The sequence below is a fragment of the Mya arenaria genome, chromosome 9, assembly GCF_026914265.1.
Source record: "Mya arenaria isolate MELC-2E11 chromosome 9, ASM2691426v1".
NCBI classification, from domain to species: Eukaryota; Metazoa; Mollusca; class Bivalvia; order Myida; family Myidae; genus Mya; species Mya arenaria.
Window position 1 is genome coordinate 38,840,709 of NC_069130.1, and position 21,904 is coordinate 38,862,612.

Consider the following 21,904-nt stretch of genomic DNA (forward strand, 5'->3'; position numbering starts at 1 on the left):
TAATGTACATGTTCTAGAGTTATAGAATCTGTTTCTTAATCATCAACTAGTGATACACACTGTACATGTTCTAGAGTTATAGAATCTGTTTCTTAATCATCAACTAGTGATACACACTGTACATGTTCTAGAGTTATAGAATCTGCTTCTTAATCATCAACTAGTGATACACACTGTACATGTTCTAGAGTTATAGAATCTGTTTCTTAATCATCAACTAGTGATACACACCGTACATGTTCTAGGGTTATAGAATCTGCTTCTTAATCATGTTCTAGAGTTATAGAATCTGTTTCTTAATCACCAACCAGTGATATACAATGTACATGTTCTAGAGTTATAGAATCTGTTTCTTAATCACCAACCAGTGATATACACTGTACATGTTCTAGAGTTAAAGAGTCTGCATCTTAATCATCAACCAGTGATATATAATGTACATGTTCTAGAGTTATAGAGTCTGCATCTTAATCATCAACCAGTGATATACACTGTACATGTTCTAGAGTTATAGAATCTGGTTCTTAATCACCAACCAGTGATATACAATGTACATGTTACAGAATTATAGATTCTATTTCTTAATCACCAACCAGTGATATACAATGTACATGTTCCCAAAATATAGATCCTTCTTCTTCATAATAAGGATTGATGTTATGTATCGTTGGATAAGTAACATGTGAACTACACTTATCCACAAATACATGCAATTTTAAACACAACTCTACAAATATTTTGATGTTTTATTCAATACCAAATTAGTTACTGACAAACACAAGACGCATCCAAGGAAACGGACCAGAATGTTTTAAATGCTAAAAATATCAATCAATACAGTAAACAGAGCTAGGATAAATTTTAAAACTCTGTAAAAAACACACTTCACCAGACTTATATATTTTAAACATGTTATTGAAACTGTAACATTTCTACTAAATAACTTTGCTTTTCTGTTTTACAATCTTTTTAAAATATTCAAACATGTAAATATGTACATAACACCATATCCAACAATCAAACAATACAGACAGTAAACTATATGACTAGACTATAAATACCAATAATTGAATATGGTAATTTCTGAAAAATCTCAAACAACAATTCTGTGAGTAAATTTTAATCCATAAAATACTTCTACAAATATCTAAAACATCATATAAAAGCACCTCTCTGAAAAAGCACATTGAGTAAATATCGTAAGTTTGACATCGCACAGCATATAATATCTATTTATAACTGATGTTTAAGTAACAACAAACAATTAGTGTTTGAAATTATATTTTGTCCAATGGGATGCTATTATTCCTCAAATCTGCCATACATTTATTTTGATTATTGTTGATTTAAATCATGTGAATCAGTAGGTTTAAACAGTGGCTGGGCAAATAGACAAAATATAATCTCAAACACTAAGCCGGTCAACCTTTGTCCATAACATAAGGTTGAACTTTTTGGAAAAGTGTAAATTGCTGAATTTTATAAATTGTAACAACATTCCGCAATGTTTGAATTGAATGATTTCTAGAAGCAATAGTATGATGCATACAAGGATATCTGTGATGTTTGGCACATGTTACCTTATAATCTGTTTCAAAACGTATAATATAGATTTAGTAAACCGCAAGTAGTTACATACAAAGTTCATTAAGGTAATCCATCCAACATAAATGCAACAAAAGGTTACATGTAGTTTAAACTTACAAAATGTTAAGTTAAAGAAATTTTATGTTTTCAGCGAAAACTTTTTGTATAAACATTTGTGTAAACATTATAATATTTCAGAAACTAATTAATAAAATTGCTTTGTTGTCTCATTTTAATGTTTTCTTATGATATCTCCTTTTATTATACTTTATCATTTAGCATTATTATGGTGATATTCAAAAATGCAATCCATCAAAAATAATATAATGGTTCATCAATATAAAATTAAAAAGAAGTTATCTCTATGTTAATTTATAAACAAGTCTTCCTTTTGAGGCTTAATTTATTCTAATGATGTTTGTTTCCACAAACGCAACCATCCCTATATCTTCCTCCCAAGTCTACATTTATTTGACGATGATGTTTTTTTTTTCGTAAATTCCTTATAATGTGCATTTTCTGAGTCAACATCTTAAAATTTGGATAATGTTTTTCTAAAATTTTCTACAATAGTGAATACCCTGATATAGGTCAGTTAGGTACAAAACCCTGGTTCTCAAAAATGAAAAAGAGAAAAAAAGAGTACCTAATAATAGTAATTCCTACATACCGAGCCTAATTTATATCATTTCTTTTTATCAGATGGATGGCTTACCTGAACTTGAATACTGCGAGAGCGTGTCATGCTGAGTACCTTTATTAATGTATACATAACATGTTAATACGACGTGATCTGAAAATGTATATTTGGAATGACGAAGACCTCCATGGCAACATTCAACATTAGCAACACGTCCACAACACAAAATATCTACATTCAGATGTACCCTTTGACCAAGCAAGACGATAATACACTCATACATAAAATGTAATATAATGTACAGCTTCACTCCTTTACCGTTTTTACTGTACATAATATACTAAGATAGACAAATACACAACGAAAAACAGTGATAAAAAGTGGGTAAAATCTAAATACTTTGTCAAGTATGTAGTGAAAAACTGAAACTGACACAATTTAGTCCATGTATATTAATACAATCTATGTCATCTGTCATATTACGAACTAAAAAAAACATTTAAAAATGCAAATCAAAAAGTTCTGTTTGAATTACTTACCAACAGTTTAGTTTTTAAACCGTTGGTAAGTAATTCAAACAGAACTTTTTGATTTGCATTCGTCAATTTTTCTACACAGTGAAAGCTTAAGAATGTAATTTATTTTACTTTTTTTTTCTTCCATTGACATACTTTATCAATTACTTTATGACAAAAGAACGTGCATCAACGGTATTAGACTCCTTAATAAAGCTTAAACTGAAGTGCAGGTAGCTCTTACTATTTTGAAAGTAATATCTTGAGAGATAAATTCTCTCAACAAGATATACAGAATAGCTCTTGGAAAAATGACTATTTCAAAAATATCTTGATAGTAAAATTCTCTATATACCAAGATAGAACACCATTTCATAGAAAGGATCGGAGTAAGGTCTCAGATCAGACATCATACATGACTCTCACAACACACTAAATAACGATACCTAAATAACAACATCACTCTGTAATTAAACAGAGATAAATGAACTTTGCACTTTTGTTTAATGAGAAAGTAATGTTCAGCATGTATACATGTGTAAAAGGTTCCTATGTTATGTAAAACTATACTAAGTTATAGTTCTGGCATCCACAACTGTGTATTACTATTGAAATAATTTCAATAGTACTCAAAATACGAGGTAAGTGGGTACCATGTTGTCAAGGCAACATTCAATAACTAAGATACTACATAAGTGAATATCATTGTTATTTATCCATACATTAGATACTGAACTGTTTAGCCCCGCCTACTGTTACCATTCCAATATGGGAGTTAATGTAACTCTCAAACATGGTATAGGTCTATATCTTTGACAGGGGTGGCACATAAGTTTATGTTTTGAACATTAATATTATCATCACGTACCTATTACGAGTCCGTGCTATCATAAAGATAATTCCTGTCTAAAGTATAAAAAACTTTTAACAAGAAAATATTTCGCAAATTATTGAAAAACAACAAATAGTCAGCTTAGCTTAATCCTGTTTAAAGGGACTTATGAAGTTTCCAGAAATTTGGGCCAGAGAAATACCTCTAAAACTGTGGGAGTTGTTCGCTCCACAAACCTCAATATTCACGTAGCCAAAAGTGTAAAAATCCTACTCTAGGGCATGTTACTGTACATGTAACACGTGGTGGCCACAGGCCAATAAAAATACTTCAGGCAATGTTACCCATCAAGGTGGGAATGAGTACATAGTATCGGGTATTATCTCTTAAACTGTTGGAGAATATCGCTCTACAGCATTTTGCCAACTGACTATCCGCCCAACAGACCAACCCAATGCAGACTTCAAACTTTGTTTGCAGGAGTATAAATATAAATATTCATATATTCTAATGATTTTTCAACAACAATGGAAGTATACAATGTAAACAATGGTCCCATTACCATGGCAACATACCATAAAATATAAATTTAGTTAACAAACTAATAAAACAGAAGAAAATGTGTAAAACTAACATTTTACATATTTCAAAAAAAATAAAAATACAAAGTTCACGATCATGATAAGAAAAACATATTGAAGACCTCCAGCAAGGCTGTTGTAAGTTCCAGCAGACCAAACGGATTTATTTCTTTTTCTGCAAGCCACCCTCAATGATGTTGCACTTTGGGAGGGTTTAGTTTTCATGCAACAGCAGACCACGAATATAAAACAATTTAATCAATTTATCAGTGCTTTTTGAAAAAATTAAATAATGGCCTTGTAAAATTTACCAGAACTAACAAATCTGAAAAAAGGGCTTCTCTTAAATAAGGCAATCAACAGCAACCAATACACACAGAAAGCACTTAACCAAAATTGTGGTCAAAATTACCACAAGCACAAAAAAGCCTGACATATGCTCAATAACTCCATATATCTAGAGTACAAGAAAACAAGGTAAACATGCTTAACTCAATTCTATGTGACAGATTAATGATGAATATCAGTTCAATTCATTTGATTTTGGTCCAACTGCAGTGGCTCACATGGATAATGCAAACTACTGGCCTTGACCGTACACACATATAGTAATGAACATCAAACACATAGTACCCATTATATACAACTCCACTGATAAAAACCTTGTTTGTTTTGTTTCTTTTTTCCACAGCTTTGACCTTTTCAACTATTCTCTCCTCTCTAACATGAAATTCTGGCCTTGACCTTAAGCGTAATGAAAACCCTTGATCTTGTTTTTTTCTTCTCTGAAGCCATGACCTTCTCTCCACTCTGACTTGAATAACAGACCTTGACCTTAGAGTGATGAACAACATTGACCTTGTTTTTCATCCAAGGCCATGACCTTTCAATGCCCCTTTCTCTATACATTGACCTCCGTGTCATAAACACCATTAACCTTGACCTTCTCCACTACGCTCTCCTCTCTAATTCCAACAACTTGCCTTGACATTGGAGTAATGATCACCAAATATCACCATTCTACCATACAACTGGTAAAAGTCTTCATCCAGGTTCTTCTCTAACACTTTGCCTTTCCTTTACCTTGAGCAACTTGAGTCCATGTCTTATTGCAGTATAAGTCATTGAGTATTATGTGTCATTATTAACCTCTGTTTGTTGTGAGATATTCTCTGTCAAATTGGTCAGTATCGTTACCTGATGTACAGTAAATTGAAAAATGAAATAACTTTTCTCAATCAGTTTGTATTTAAAAATGATTCCATTATATCCATGTTTCAAAATTCTCAATAGTAATAATCCTTGCAAATAAATTTCAATGCATTCTACAACAAAATCCTGATTAACGTCTTATTTTTCAAATTAATCATTGGACTGAGAATTTCTCATGAGAATTATCAAAGGAAATGACTCATTCCCCAGTTTGACTTATAACTGAGCTTTCCCCAATCTCTTCTTGTGTACTTCTTCCCACTTTCTCTTCTCCTTTCATTCCATTCTCTGATGTCTTCAAGTTTTCCTCCCCATTATCCTTAAGAGAGGTTTTAGAATCGCAAATATCTTTATCAGCCTTCATATTAGTAGTTTCTCCATCAATGTCCCTTACAGTGTCATCATCTCCTTTATTGTTTTTTCCATAAATTATGTGAGGATCCTTATTCTCTCCGGACTTGGGTTTATCTAATGTTCCAAATGGCTTATCATCTATGTGGCTAGGCTTATCAATTTCAAGCCGTTGACGTTTCCGTGACGTCATCTCCTCTTCACTGCTATCGTCCTGCGCTTCAATTTCAGCATTTTCTCTCCATCGCTGTTTTCTCGACTCGTGTGATGCTATCATCTCGTCAAGGGTCACTGTAATAAAAAAATTGGCATCATTTCATGCACTTAAGTATACACATGTCAACACAAAACACATCTCTACATCATTCACAAACAAATAAATAGAGAAGCTTCTGTAAGTTACCATGTATACATTTTATCAAATGTGTTTGTTTTAATAATATGGGCTCTTGAAAGGCTTAAAGGCGCACAATACAGGCTGATTCAAAAATAAAAAATAAAAATATTATCATGTTTATCTCATTTGATTTAATGATCAAAACCAAAAACAACAGCATATCATTTACGTAGAGATAAAGAAATACAATGTAGCAATAGTTTTGCAATCTTTTAACTCTGGAAATTGTGGCCACATCGCTATTATTTCCACAAACCCAATTTTTAAGGTTAGTATTTTTTATCTGTTATATGCTTTTTTATCATTTGAGTCAAATGAGTTAGACAAGTCAAAACTAAAAATAAATACTTTTGGCATCAACCTATATTGTGCGCCTTTAAGTCATTTGGACTCGTGCAATGGTAGGTCATCTGAATACAAATACAAGTCTGGGCAAATGAATATTCTTCAAGTTTGTGATTAATAGACATCAATCGTTTTACAATTGGTAGTATGTGATATATGATGATTGCAAGTGCAATTACACTATAAAGCTGACTTAATCAAAGTCAATAACACTTTGTCAGGAACTACTTTTCATCATGGGTGTGGTTTCTACCAATTGTGAAGTCGTTCCATGAAAAACTGTAGATTACGAAGAAGTTTAAGTCTTAAAATGATATTAACCTACAGACAGAGAAGGTTGACAGACTGCCAAAGTGACCTCTATATACTTATTGTAGTCTCAAACTACTGATTATTTTCAGCGATGTTCCGGTGATCAATTATAATCAAAAATTATAATCAAAAATTGATTGGTTGAGCCTGAAAATTGTATTAGGTCATAATTGATCATATATTCAGATTACTCCTGAACTTGATCAACCCTGTTGTACGGACTACTTACAGCCTCCCTGTCTCTCCATCAGCACCTTAGGATTCCTGTCTTCTACGAGCCATTCAGACTGCATCAGTAAAGGGGGACTCAGATCACACCAGGGCGCAATGTCACAGCCTGAAAAAATGACAGAAAGATGAGTTCAAATCCAATTTACAGTAGATAAAAGAATAAGAAGCACATTTACTAGTTCACTTATCACCCGAATATTGTCTCACAAATATTTGAGAGTCCGATACATCAACTGTAACTTACAATACATGTAAAGTGAATCATGCCATCTTGATGAGACTTTTTGTTTATAATAAACCTGAGAATGTTTGAAAACTTACTCATCAAAAAGGCTTTCATAATTTAAAACTCATTATTTGAATTTTGTTTTTTGTCAGAAGTAAAACTACAACTTTAACTACATAGATAAGTGTCAAATATCTGAATATTTATAATAGGGTTCATAAACAGGAGGAATACATAAATATGCCAAGACTTGTCCGTTTTTCTTGATTTAATCCAGGGCTATATATATGTGTATTGGCACTTGCTGGGGACGGGTATTATTGGCAAAGCATCGAGATCTAGAACAATATTTCATAAGCATATCTCAATATATCGTTGAAATAAAAATAGGTAATGTATGGTAACTAATTAGGTTTCTCTGTTCATATCATTATTATTTCACTTTCTGTTTCGATAATCCATAAATTGCAGAACTAGGTATCAATAATGTTGTGCATCCCTAGAACAGGCTTTGTCAAATACTAACCAAGTTTAATGTAAATATTCTGAATGGTTTCTGAATTATAGGGTATTGTAGACCTACAGTAAGGACAACATTAGTGAATGGCAATACAATTTCTATTGAACAACAAACAAGCTAAAGATTTGATAAAACATCTCTCCAAACCTAGGGGCCCTTTTTAAGGGTGTGAGTGGTCTAGTGGTTTAGGTGTCCGCTCTTAACCCAACAGGTCTCAGGTTTACAAACCATGGAACATTCTAATGACCTCTTAGAAAGGACACAGTACTGGTTTCTGCTCAGGCAACTGACTCGAGAGTGATTTACATCAGTAACTCATATCAGCTTTCAGCTATCCCAAAAGTTGTGTGAAAATAAATATAACCAGAACACCTCCGTACCTGTTTCCACTTTAGCTTTCTCGAGGTCATTCAGCATGCTCTTCACCATTGTTGCTCTGTGAAAAAATAAGAGGAGATGTTATCAATAAAAGTTTGATCAGCCAGGGGTTGTCAGCAAGATGGATACATAAATTTTCTCTGAGTTCTCCTATTTCCCCCTCAACATAAGACCACACTCTCACGCAACATGACATGAGTGTGACTGTGTGGCTAAGCTTAATTTAATATTACTTTCTTCACTGTTGTAAAAAATAAAGATTAAAATAAATAAAGTTAAAAATAAATCAATTGACCGCTGTCAATCATTTAAACACCACTTTAAATGCTTTAGAACCAGCACAAACGCCAGTGAAAAACAAATTATAATAAGGCAAGTCAAACTCCTTGCTTACTTGATGGAATGCTCAGCCCAAAGCTGCTGGAGGGAGGTGAGGTTGTCTTCATGGCATTCTGAAACATGAATGGGGAAAGTCTTAAAACTGTTTTGAAAATACTGGGCCAATTGTTTAGAAATTTGTTAAAGTAAGCAATTATTAATTACAGAAGTGTTAACTTTTAAGTCTTAACTTCTCTAGAAGATTAATGAATTCACTTGTGATCTGCAGTATTTGTAACAAATGCTGTTTTAACAGTACCTGTCTTATTCAAATACATATGAGGATATCATCAACTTTTTATGTCTACAAGTTAACAACAGTCACATTGTTTACTTTCACAACAATCTGAACAATCGCCCAAATGTTTTCAAGAACCAACAACAGGGCTATTGTACTATCTCATTTCTTTAAATTGACCATTGCAAATGCTTGCTTGATTTGTTTGCATCCTGTTATCGACTGCAACTTAACTTAAACGACTTGAAATATGAAACAAATATGCCACAAGAAGTTTCCATTAACTTGGTTTTGGCAGTCCTGGAACCCATCCAATAAAAATCTAAGTCAATTTAAGTCGTAAATTGAAAATACCTTAGTCATATTTTGTTATTTTGATACATACTTGAGTATATTGAAAATAAGCCAATATTTAAAATGAATGTAAAGTTGAGGAAATAAAAACAAGAGGCCCATAAGGGCCTATGCTCTACTGGCATGGCTTTTGTGGTCATTTTTAATTCAGAGCATCTATGTATGGGTAAAAGGTAACAGACATATAGTTCACGTTTTGTGTTTGGGTTACCTGAAAACGCTGCACGTTCAACATTTCAGCCCAGAAAGTATTGTAAGCATATTAGTTACATGAACAATTTTAATATGTGCCAAGTAAAGGTCATCTGACAAAAAAAAATGCTTTCAAAACTGTACTCATGGTAAAAATTTCTGTAGTTCTAAAATTAAAAAAAGTTGGTCAAAAGGTCAAAGTCAAGGGCATCAGAGGACAACATTGATGCCAATTTGCAAAACTGTAGACATGGTCTAAATATCATTGCTGAAGCTTTAAGAATAAAAAAGAAGGTCAAAAGGGGTGGGGCAAGCTTTGGCCCCAGGGGCATATTTTGAGCCTTGTGATGCCTTAATAAATTACGCAAGTGTTTGCAAAGCTGGTTCCGACAATTTTTTTTTCAAACATTCCAAATTTAAGTATACCAAGCCTGTGAACCAGTACAGAACATGTAAACTTGGCTAAAAATAGAAATCACTCATGCAGACCTGGCTAAAAATAGGTTAACTAAAAGTAGCATTTCTTTAAAACTTTCAAGGCCCATAATATAGGCATGCATGGGCGGATATGGCTGGTTTTCGAAAGGAACCGAGCTCTTATTATTATCTAAATACTGCACAATTTTCATCCAGATACAATCAAAACTGAAGACTGTATCGCGTTAACAAGAAATTGTTTACAGACGCATGTACGGACAGACTGACATACTACGTACACATTACCATCGCATAAGCTCTTCTGGCCTTAGGCCAGTAGAGCTAAAAATCATTTGTCTCCATTCTCGACTTTTATGTACAGATATAAGATTTTATGCATTTTGACTAAAATCCTTTATTGGACTTTTACCTCTGCTTTGGAACTCACAGACTTTTTAATTTTCATATAGTACTAAGAATGCTTGACTCATAAATAGTGATGTTTTGATGATAGATTATAATCAAACATTGATTGGTTTGGTCTGAAATCGGTGACAATTAATTATATTTCGTCATAATCAATCATTGATTCAAACAGCCCGCTGTTTCTTCCCCTTGTTATTTGCGTTTGGTTAATAACCGCCAATTTTCTCTTTCTTGAGTTCATTTATACATCTGAAAGTGTTTATTTGTTATCGGTAATAAATATCGGCAAAAGCAAAAACACTAAATAACCAAACATACACATAACATAATCACAGTTAAGAATTACGAGGTTATTGTACAAGAACAAAACTGCACTTAAAGTATGTCAAAAAACGATTGTACTCCTCAAGCCAGAGTTATGGGCCTTGTTAAAGTGTAACTCACATGCGTTTTGACTCTACTCCTCAAGCCAGAGTTATGGGCCTTGTTAAAGTGTAACTCACATGCATTTTGACTCTACTCCTCAAGCCAGAGTTATGGGCCTTGTTAAAGTGTAACTCACAAGGGTTTTGACTCTACTCCTCAAGCCAGAGTTATGGGCCTTGTTAAAGTGTAACTCACAAGCGTTTTGACTCTACTCCTCAAGCCAGAGTTATGGGCCTTGTTAAAGTGTAACTCACATGCGTTTTGACTCTACTCCTCAAGCCAGAGTTATGGGCCTTGTTAAAGTGTAACTCACATGCGTTTTGACTCTACTCCTCAAGCCAGAGTTATGGGCCTTGTTAAAGTGTAACTCACATGCGTTTTGACTCTACTCCTCAAGCCAGAGTTATGGGCCTTGTTAAAGTGTAACTCACAATCGTTTTGACTCTACTCCTCAAGCCAGGGTTATGGGCCTTGTTAAAGTGTAACTCACAATCGTTTTGACTCTACTCCTCAAGCCAGAGTTATGGGCCTTGTTAAAGTGTAACTCACATGCGTTTTGACTCTACTCCTCAAGCCAGAGTTATGGGCCTTGTTAAAGTGTAACTCACAAGCGTTTTGACTCTACTCCTCAAGCCAGAGTTATGGGCCTTGTTAAAGTGTAACTCACATGCGTTTTGACTCTGGCAACATGTGTACCAAGTTTCCTTTTAATGATATCTTGAACAGTATTTTTGGTTATTGCCAAGCCAACAGTTATCATACTCTGAGAATGCCAACAACGACACCCAGACCATGACAATACCTTAACCTTTTTTCATTTAAATGTGGGCATGATGTCAAAATGAGAATCCTGTATCCTGCAAAACATTCTATAAACTGTATAAGTTACTAATAAGATGAAATAAGATCTGTGTTTTATTAACTTACCAGCTTCGTAAACCCACTCAAATTCTCCTCCAAAGTCAGCGTCATACAAGCACAAAGGCGCGTCAGATGACATGTTATATTGCGGCTTACGCGGATTTTTCTCAATGTTCAGAAGTTCATCAACCACCTGGAAAATTAGTACATGGATTGCTATTGTATAAATCTGATAACATTTAATCACCATTAATCTGAACATCATTTATAAAAAAAATTACCAATATTTCCAATTTATTTTTGGGTTTCGATTTTAGTTTTTTCTTTGTTTGATAAAAATTTACATCAAAAATCCGAAATTACTTTTTCGAAATTATTTTGAAGTCAAAATTAGTGTCTCAATTGCAACAAGTATAAAACATTTTGTGAGAATTCCATTACTTAAAGCAAAAGCTGTTTAATACACCTTACCTTTGCGATGGTAAATGTTATATGGCAAACTTGTTGCATCCATTGATTTGTAATTATTTCTACCTTGTTCCCTTCATTTAAAAAAGTATAAACTATGAGGAGAATTACTTGTATTGAATTGCAATTATTAAAACTAGAGATTGCTCTTTTGAAAAAGTCCTTGTCTCCCCTATTGTGTGGTCATAGCTGAGAAAAAATAAATGATGGACGTGAAATTAGTAATTTTGGATTGTATTAAGTTTCTGGGCGCAAGCGTTATTCAATTTTTGATCGGAAACCATTTTTCTGCTCAAGGTTATCGTGACCGTGACCTTTGACCTACTGATTACAAAATCATTAGGGATCATCTACATGACCAACTTGTATACCAAGTATTAAGTTCTTGGGTGCAAGTGTTCTTCTGTTACTAAGCGGTAAATGTTACTTCACCTCAAGGTCATGGCAACCTTGACCTTTGACCTACTAATCTCAAAATCAATAGGAGTCACATACTAGTCATGACTAACTAGTATAGCAAGTATTAAGTTTCTGGGGAAAAGCGTTTTAAAGTTTTTGAGCAGAAACCATTTTTAACTTAAGGTCATTGCCAACATATTGTTTTTTACCTGAAGGTAACCTTGACCTTTGACCTTTTGATCTCAAAATCAATAGGGGTCATCTTCTAGTCATGAACAACTAGCATTCCAAGTATGAAGTTCCTGGACCCAAAGGGTCTTAAGTATTTGAGCAGAAACCAATTCTTCACCTCAAGGTCATGGTGACCTTGACATTTGACCTAGTGAACCAAAAATCAATACTAGTCATGACCAACTACTAGCATACCAAATTCCTGGGTCTAAGCGTTCCATCATTATTGAGCAGAAACGAAGTGTGACGCTCAGACTGACTGACGGACTGACCGACGGACAGGGCCAAAACAATATGTCTCCCCATGAAAGGGGGTGACATAATTACTTGAATTGACCTTACTTTGTGTGCTTGCATCAATTAGCAAATTTTAAGACGTTTTCTATTAACTAAACACAATGTAAGGGAGATAACTAGACAAAAACCAAATACATACTTCAACCGATTCTTTCCCTTTGCCAACAAGGAACACCACAGAGAAGATGCTGCGAATCTGATGCCACAGGAACGCCCTCCCGCAGTCGTGAGTTGCACATTGTGAATCCGTCATCGGTCTCATCTAGAGTCTTGACTTCAACCTCTATGATTTTTCGAACATAGTTTGTAATGCCATCTTTAACATTGAACTTGTAGAAGTTGCGGAAGTCATATTCGCCAATTAATTTTGTGCCGGCTTCTTCCATGAGCTGTGTTGAATTCAAAAAAATCATAAAATCAGGAAATTTTAAGTCTTCATATGATGTTTTTCTCCAAATCAATATTTACATGAAAATCAAACAGTTTTTAAAGTCACACTCGTATTTAAAATCAATACATAAACATATTCGTATTTAAATTCAATACATAAACATATATAACAAACAAATTTTGAGTAATAAACCTTGAACTGCTTACTATATAATGCATTTGTGGAAAATGTATTACTGGTAACAAGATTGTAACTGTGTATTTAAAAGATGAAAACGCACAAATATTAAATGACTGGTTAGTCCTATAGATTTACAATGATCAATTATCATTTCATAAGGTAGAAATACATTGTTTTCTGCACCTTTCTTTCAAATTAAACATGCTATCCTTCATAAGAAACATGCTGTTTTATACATGTATATTATTCCTTTTTGGTAAATTAAAATTAAGTATGGTACATCTTATTTGGGAGTAGAAGTGCATCTTCTTAGTTTCCTTTGGAGTTTGCTACCCAAAAAATATTTTAAGCATTTTTGCCTTAAACAAGAGCTTACAAGTTATTACAACATAAAATTAATCACTTTTGTTGGCACAAGGTTGTGTGAGTATGTGGTCTTGTTGAGGAGTAAAACAGAGTACTTGGAAAAACCCCACTTGGTTGGTAACCATGGTAACCACAAATCAAACTCACATGCTGTTTTACCAACCCAGATTGCCTAGGTCAGAAGGGAGTGTACTAACCAATGGCTAACCGGACATGCTGTAAACCAACCCAGATTGCCTAGGTCAGAAGGGAGTGTACTAACCAATGGCTAACCGGACATGCTTTATCTTTGAGGTAGGGATGCGGGTCTTACAATCAACACATTGTCTTTACCTTCTGAACACATGTACAAAGTCATTTTAAAATATGACAAAAATACAGTCAGGACACAACAAACTATACGGTATATGCATATATACTATATATAATGTCCTGGGCTGATCTTTATAAATCATCTTAAGTCAACTCCATACTCATTATTTTATTAAATGAAGTATCAAACTTATCATGATATAATAACTTGATACAATCTGACATATTTCATTTTCATTGCTTTAATTCGAAATTCATACTTTTATGTAAAAGAACACTGAATTCTAATTTGACTATGAACGTTTTAGAAAATTGACTCAAATTAAGAAATGACTTGAGATGTTTTATAAATACCGCCCCAGGTTTATTACTTACCAGTATATTTAGGTCTCCTTTAGGGAAGGAATACTTGTACGTTCTTCTCCTGCAGCTGAACCTGAAATGATACCATTGGTTGACGGTATACCGTGGAATCCTCTTTCCCCGTTCATCAATGTACTACAAACATGACAACTGCTCAGACCTTGCCAGTTTTGAATGTGTTATCTAAATATATGTTACAATTTCAGATTTAGGGAAAATGTTAGAGTTTTTCACATCATCAAAGACACCAATGCTATGTGACAATACTTTCGTGTAACTTGGTATACATAGCAGAACTTCTATAGATTGGAATGTATGATGTTTATTTACGCCCCCATCGTCTTTGACCCAAGTAAGGGTATCAGGCTTGTAAGGTAGTGGGGCTTAGTGCACAGGCAGAATGAAACCAACGTAAGGGCAATCCTGCTTTTAAAGTGTGCCAGAGTAAAGCAGATGATATGATCTCGTATTTACCTACCAAAATACAGGTAGTATTTTCAGTGAGGAGCCAGAGATTGGAGGTCAAGAGTCTTACATTCAAGAGTCTGCAACAAGTCCACACTTCTACAGTTTTGGCAAACAGTTTATAAAGAAATACAATACAGTTTCCACCTACGGAGCATGGATTTCATCCAACTCATAACTTAAAGCCATAAGCGTTATTGATCAGGATAAAATGATGATCAAGTATTGTCGATAATCGATTGTAAAATCTATTATCAAATGTGGCGTATTCTCTTAAACAAGACGCCAATGCGGCAACGCCGCATTAAAGCCAGATTTTTATTTGACGATGCAATTTTGCAAACCGAGGATTTGAGCTAGTGACCTAATATTTTTAACCAAAAAGATCCATATTTATACTGAGTATGTATGTAAAGTAACCAAATGTCATGAAAACTGAAAAAAAAATCAATATCCTGCAGGAAAAAACTGTAATTTATGCTTAAATTCTATTATACTTTAATGTGACTATGATATCCTGGAGAAAAAAATGTAAAAGTTTCTTGAAAATCTATTATACTTAAATGTGACTAAGATATCCTGGAGAAAAAAATGTAAAAGTTTCATGAAAAGTTTCATGATTTTTAAAAAAAAATATTATGACATCAGGAAAATATTTCCTAAGATTTGACCTAGTGACCTAGTTTTTGATCTGAGGTGACCCATATTCACAAATGTTTAAGACAACAAGCAGACAAATATTCTGAGCAAGTTTCATAAAGATTTGACAAAAATTAATGAATTTTTATGGCCGTGGAATTCTTTCTCCTAAGGCAGTAACTCTGTAATTAGCTGAAATAGAATTGCAATTCCTGTACACTGCACTCCCTCTCATTATGATCTATCACTGTATGAAGTTTTATTAAATTCCAACCAATAGTTTTCAAGTTATGCTCCGGACAAGAAAAAGGTAACAAAGGGCAATAACTCTGTGATTGGCTGAAAAAGAATTGCGGTTCCTGTACATTACACTTCCTCTCATTATGATCTATCACTGTATGAAGTTTTATTAAATTCCATCCAATAGTTTTCAAGTTATGCACAGGACAAAAAAACAAAGGGCAGTAACTCTGTAATTAGCTGAAATAGAATTGCGGTTCCTGTACACTGCACTCCCTCTCATTATGATCTATCACTGTATGAAGTTTTATTAAATTCCATATAATAGTATCAAGTTATGCTCCGGACAAGAAAAAGTAACAAAGGGCACTAACTATGTAATAAGCTGAAATAGAATTGCAGTTCCTGTACACTGCACTCCCTCTCATTATGATCTATCACTGTATGATGTTTTATTAAATCCCATCCCATAGTTTTTAAGTTATGCTGCGGACAAGAAAAAAGTAACAAAGGGCAGTAACTCTGTTATCAGCTGAAATAGAGTTATGGTTCTTGTATACTTTTCAAGTTATACTCCGGATAAAACAAGCATTTTCAGTGAAAAGATATCCCCCGCCAACGATGGCTTGTTTGTGCTTGATGGCTTATTTGTGCTTGAAGATTAAAAAAAAATCTCAGAAAGAATAAGATAAGCACATTAGTTCATCTCTTTCCGAGCCAAATTATAAAATATCGACCAGGACTACTTTATGATAAAAAAATTTAACGAAATAAATCAGAGGGATGATTTAATAAAACTGTCTTTTCCAAAACTGCTTACTCGGAAACATCAATCATTGCAAAATAGTACAGTATAAGATAAGACGCCACCTTTAAAAGCGGCGTTTTATCTGGAACTGCACTATTTTCAACAGCATAGGTATGCGGTGAATGGGTTAAAAATCGATATTACAAAACTAAAGGGATGTCATTTATTACTACTTAAATAACACAGGAAAAATGTGAATAGTAGGTTTTGCTACTTAAACCAACAGTGACACAAATACAATAGATATCTTTACTCTTCTTAAAGTGGCGCTAAAATGCATGGATAATTATATATCAGTAAGTGTTATAATAAATGTAAATGATTTGATACCATATTCATTCAGTTGCCTTCACAACGGCACATGTTTTGCCCAGTTGCAAACATGGATATTTTAATAAATCAAGAGCAAATAACTCATATAGAAATTACACAATCCAAAATATAAATAAACAGGCATCATCGCAGTATGTTGGTTCATATTTATTTCAAGTTTCAAGAATTTCTACCAACTAGTTACTGAGAAATGGCTGTAAATGAGAGTTTTTCAAAAAATCAAGGGCAATAACTCCAAGTACAATTGACCAATCCATAAAAAAATGAACAGGCATCATCCCAGTATAGTAATTCATATTTATTTTAAGTTTCATGAAATTCTGCCAGCTAGTGACTGAGAAATGGCTGTGAATGTGCATTTTTCAAAAAATCAAGGGCAATAACTCCAAGGACAATTGACCAATCAAATTTTTTTTTGGACGGGCATCATTCCAGTATAGTGGTTCATATTTATTTTAAGTTTCATGAAATTCTACCGGCTAGTTACTGAGAAAACGCAGGTGACAGACAGACGGACGGACGAACAGACGGACGGAAGGAAAGACGGACGGACAATGCCATTTCAATATCCCCCTCCCTATTTCATAGGCGGGGTATAAAAAGTAACAAGGGGCAATAACTCAGTAATAAGCAAGAGTAGAGTTATGGTTATTGTACACTGCACTTCCTCTCACTGTGCTTTACCATTGTATGAAGTTCCAATGAATTCCATCCAATACTTTTCAAGTTATACTCCGGACAAAAAAGGAATAAGGGGCAATAACTCAAAAATAAGCAAAAATAGATTATGGTTATTGTACACTGCACTTCCTCTCATTATGATCTACCATTGTATGAAGTTTGATTACCATTGGATAAAAACTCTTGATTTTATTACATAAAATGAAAACTTAAACGCAAAATTGTTAACACCCGCCCGCCCGCCCGGTTTTCGCCATTCTATAACCCGTAATTCTTCGATGAAAAATCCGGCTAAAAAGGCAAAATAGTGTGCAACAACTGTATCAATAATTTGGTATTCAGCTAAAACATTAATGGTCTTGAATATATACTTCGTTACAAACAAAACACAGCAGAAGATTTTGCATTCATGTTTTTACCAGAAGTGGTAAACATCAAATAATAATAATTAAGTTTTTAATAGCCCGATACAATGTGTTCTTTACACCCTAAGCACCCTATTTATTTTCTGCAATTCCCTGCCCTTAATAACCTGGCTAAAATTCTAGAGGCATTGTGTTCATGTATTTCTGTATGGAAAACAGACTGTACTGTACAGTATACATAGTTCCTTACCAGGTCTTTCATGCGCTGTCATCCCTTCTCTCACCTTCACCCCGACCCCCGACAGCAAGTTGCCACGTACATCAAGAGAGACAACCTGGAATGTACAAGAAATGTATTTTGATTGCCACTTTTGAAACTCTGTTAACCTCTGTCAATAACTTAATATATTGTTGCGTTTGGTCAAATTCTTTCTGAAGAAAAACAAATTTTGTATCAGTTGTTTTTATTTATATGTGGTTTTCTCCCTTGGATTGAACAGCAAGTTTATATCCTAAATCTGTTAATTTTTTGTTTTGACATTCTTAGTTAGACTATTAGGTAATTTCATTTGAGTATAAGCTGAAGGCAATTGTTATTGAGTACTCTCAAAAACAAGCACTAAAATATTGATACATTATCAAACTTCAGAAAGTCAAACTTTTGTCTGGGTAACTGAAAGATGTGCATACTTGGACTCAATAAGCTTGCACTTTATAAGGGCCTGGAACAGTTCACTTACTGTGTTCCACTTCCTCTGTGTCATCATATCCTGTGTAGTCATGGCCGAGGTACATGATCGTCAGGGCTACATGGTGTACCTGTGAAAGAAATCGTAACAATAAATAACTTAACTTTTCTTACAAATAAAAATCATACATGACATGGTTATAAGGCTAAATAACCCAAACTTTTCTATAAACAAACTGGAAGTGTTTATGTATACAACGTCATTATGATTAAAGATGATATACGTACTTGTTGAAGTCAATGGGACGAAACTTCTTTTTCCTCTTCATAGCCATGCGGGGCATAGGTGGAGCTACAGGGTTCTCTTCTTTGCTGGCTCTCTGAAGCACCTTCACATGAGTCTCAAGCTGACGGATTCTCAACATCAGCTCCTGCAACATTGTACATAGGTCAATGGCAGGCAATAATAAAAGCAGCTCCAAGTTTTACTTAATAGGGCAATACAGATGATGCCAAATAACTAATATATATTATTCATTTATTATTACATATTATTCATCTTCTAGTGTTTCCTTTGTGAATGTTTCATCACAATGCATTTATTATGGCAGACAACTTTTTCTTCTTCACAGGATATTGCGACAGGTCAACACTGAAAGTTTACCTGTCACACTAAATTTTTACCTGTCGCAATGTTACAAACAGTATTCAGTTACATCAGCCTAAACCTTGATTTAAAGCCTCTTTTTTAAATAAGTTTTGTAATTCCCCATTATAACAGGTTTAGATCTTTTTGGTTAGATTTGTCCTACAGCACTATAATAAATTACAAAAAAAGCCAAACATCATGTAAAACAAATCAATATTCGGATCTTATAAATGTCAAATAAAAAAAGAAGTGGGGGCTATTTGACCAAAATGGGGGGCGTTTTGACCAAATTGGGGGCGTTTTGACCATTTTTTTCCAAGTGGGGGCTATTTGACCAAAAGTGTGGGGGCTATTTGACTTGGGGGCTACTTGACCAGGTTCCGTGGAGAAAGTGTCACGTGACGAATTCAGTCAATGGAATAGGGATAAACAGACGACCTATCGAAAGGTAAGTCTGCCGTTAAATTCACTTTGATTATTCACGCACCACTAGTAGTATTATTATGACTGGAAGTGTGCACTATTATGAGATTACGATATATATACTACTTACACACACAAACTTGATCAATGGAAGTCACGTGACCGTTAAAATGTTTCCCACGGTGATTACTCATTTACTATAATAGTATAAAGATTATTGTAAACAAAATTTTAAGGCTAATGTTTTAACTTTAAATTAACCTGTAATTGATCACAGTTTTGATACTATTCTTCATTTAAACAGTTATTAGTGCTATAGATCTGATATTAGTCAATGGATAAAATTTATTTAGGCATTTCGAGATTTTCTGACATTGTTAAATTGCATTTACATTGTATTCATAGTTATTTTTAGTCCAAATAATTGTACGTTGACGGATTTGTTAAAGCATATAGCGTCTATAAAATATCATAAAAACAAGAAATATTACAAGATATTTGTTATTTTATATTAGTTCCGTACACAAAAAATAAATATCCAACTTATAATTATGAGTTTGACGGCTTTTCTTCATTTCATTCTGTCAAAACATAACGATATATACATGAAGGGCACCTGCAGGCTTTAGGGCACAGTTTTAAATAGCTCGGAACATATCGGCCATGGCCGAGTTGTTACGATTGTATAACGAGGTCTATCTCGAAGCTTTGTCGGAGGAGGCCGAGTAATTACGATTTTATTGAGTTGTTCCCCTTCGCATAATTGTTGTCAGTGTCAGTCAACTTCCATTTTATTGGAAAGGTAAACAACTTCTTTTAATGCATTAAATGCTTGTTTAGTGCAAAATAACATTTCACTTACATGGTAAAATATTAATATAACTCTTTATGATCAATTTCAACCATAAAATACTTCACTTAAAACAATTTCAATATTTTTAAAACACCCCCGGTTTTTTTTTGCACATTCCCGTTTAGACGTTAGGGATTGGAAGAATCCCGTATAACACGTCTTTTATTTTAGACTAAGTTATTTTATGCTAGAAAGTTGGTAGGAGTGACCCCTTTGCACTCCTACGCACAGGGTACAGAAGATCGAAAATTCAGCTCTTTGTATGCTTATCAAATAATGCTCACCATGAGCCAATTTCTGACCACTGTGCGCAAGCACAGGGGTTTCTCTCGAAAAACAAATTCTTATATATATTATTAGACAAGGGGTTGAACTCAAATTTTGCAATCCTGACACAGGTTCGCAAACGGAAACAACGTAGGTAAATGTATACTCAATGTTTCATCTATCGGTGTATACCGTCTATCGATGTAATCCGAAACATGCGGAATATCGATCACGTGAACGGGTGGGTACCTGCACTTCATATTGTTTATATTCATTCGAGAGAACTGTCAGCTACAAACATTTAAAGATCATGTCGTTTCTACGCGTAAGTATTCCCCCAAAATCAAAAAAAAATATACGTTATTACATTTTTTCTATATTCTAATTCAACTTTCTAAATGTAAGCCATTGCCATTGCTAGAATCTCGCAAAACCCAGATCGGATTTTCCCGATTTCATCTATTTATATATGCTGATGACGTCACTGACAGGTGCTTCTTAACAATGTGCATATTCGCGGTCACGTTACCTCCATGTTTGGTATTGTTATCTACTGAAAATGTCATATACAGCGGTTGATTGTACATATGTCACAAAATAAAATGGCCGACCCCTTTGTCAACAAATAGGTCAGGTGTCGGACATATACTATAGAAATACTTTTATGGCCACAAAATTTGAAAGGTAATTAAATCCTCAACATATACGTATTAAAAATTATACATTTATATCAACTTCGATTTTACAATAAGCAAAGGAAGTCTTAGTACACCGATAGATGAAACACACAGGCTACCTTTTTCTACAAAATGACGAATATTAAACGCTATAATTCATTAAAATAACAAAAAATAATCATATTAAATGCGCAATTTTTACCGATGCATTCCGAAGAAGAGCACAAAACACCGAAAATTCCCTCAGCATAGTTAATCTGTCAAACTCGACATTTTCTGCGCGTGCGTTAAACTTTGTTACGAATTAATTTATTGGCTATTGTAAAAACCACCGCCGTAAACAGCCAGTCATCAGCCAATGAAATCGCTGGATACAACTGGAGTGTTGGA

The 21,904-nt window shown here is 34.0% G+C and overlaps 1 protein-coding gene across 3 annotated transcripts; it reads right to left on the reverse strand.

Moving 5' to 3' along the window:
• Positions 1 to 732: 732 nt before the first annotated feature.
• On the reverse strand, positions 733 to 21,862 carry LOC128246611 (tRNA pseudouridine(38/39) synthase-like). Of its 3 annotated transcripts, none has more exons than XM_052964902.1 (11): positions 21,717 to 21,862; positions 18,934 to 19,076; positions 18,698 to 18,776; positions 18,208 to 18,292; positions 14,439 to 14,499; positions 12,954 to 13,203; positions 11,486 to 11,612; positions 8,522 to 8,579; positions 8,130 to 8,185; positions 7,002 to 7,109; positions 733 to 6,009 (listed from the first exon to the last, which is right to left on the reverse strand). In XM_052964902.1, the coding sequence occupies exons 6-11, from the start codon at positions 13,074 to 13,076 to the stop codon at positions 5,567 to 5,569; spliced, it is 915 nt and encodes a 304-aa protein (XP_052820862.1). In that variant the 5' UTR covers positions 13,077 to 13,203; positions 14,439 to 14,499; positions 18,208 to 18,292; positions 18,698 to 18,776; positions 18,934 to 19,076; positions 21,717 to 21,862; the 3' UTR covers positions 733 to 5,566. The 3 variants fall into 3 exon arrangements, with proteins under 3 accessions (XP_052820862.1, XP_052820864.1, XP_052820863.1); XM_052964904.1 differs by having other exon boundaries at positions 18,930 to 19,076; XM_052964903.1 differs by lacking the exons at positions 18,698 to 18,776; positions 18,934 to 19,076; positions 21,717 to 21,862 and adding an exon at positions 18,648 to 18,676.
• Positions 21,863 to 21,904: the final 42 nt, after the last annotated feature.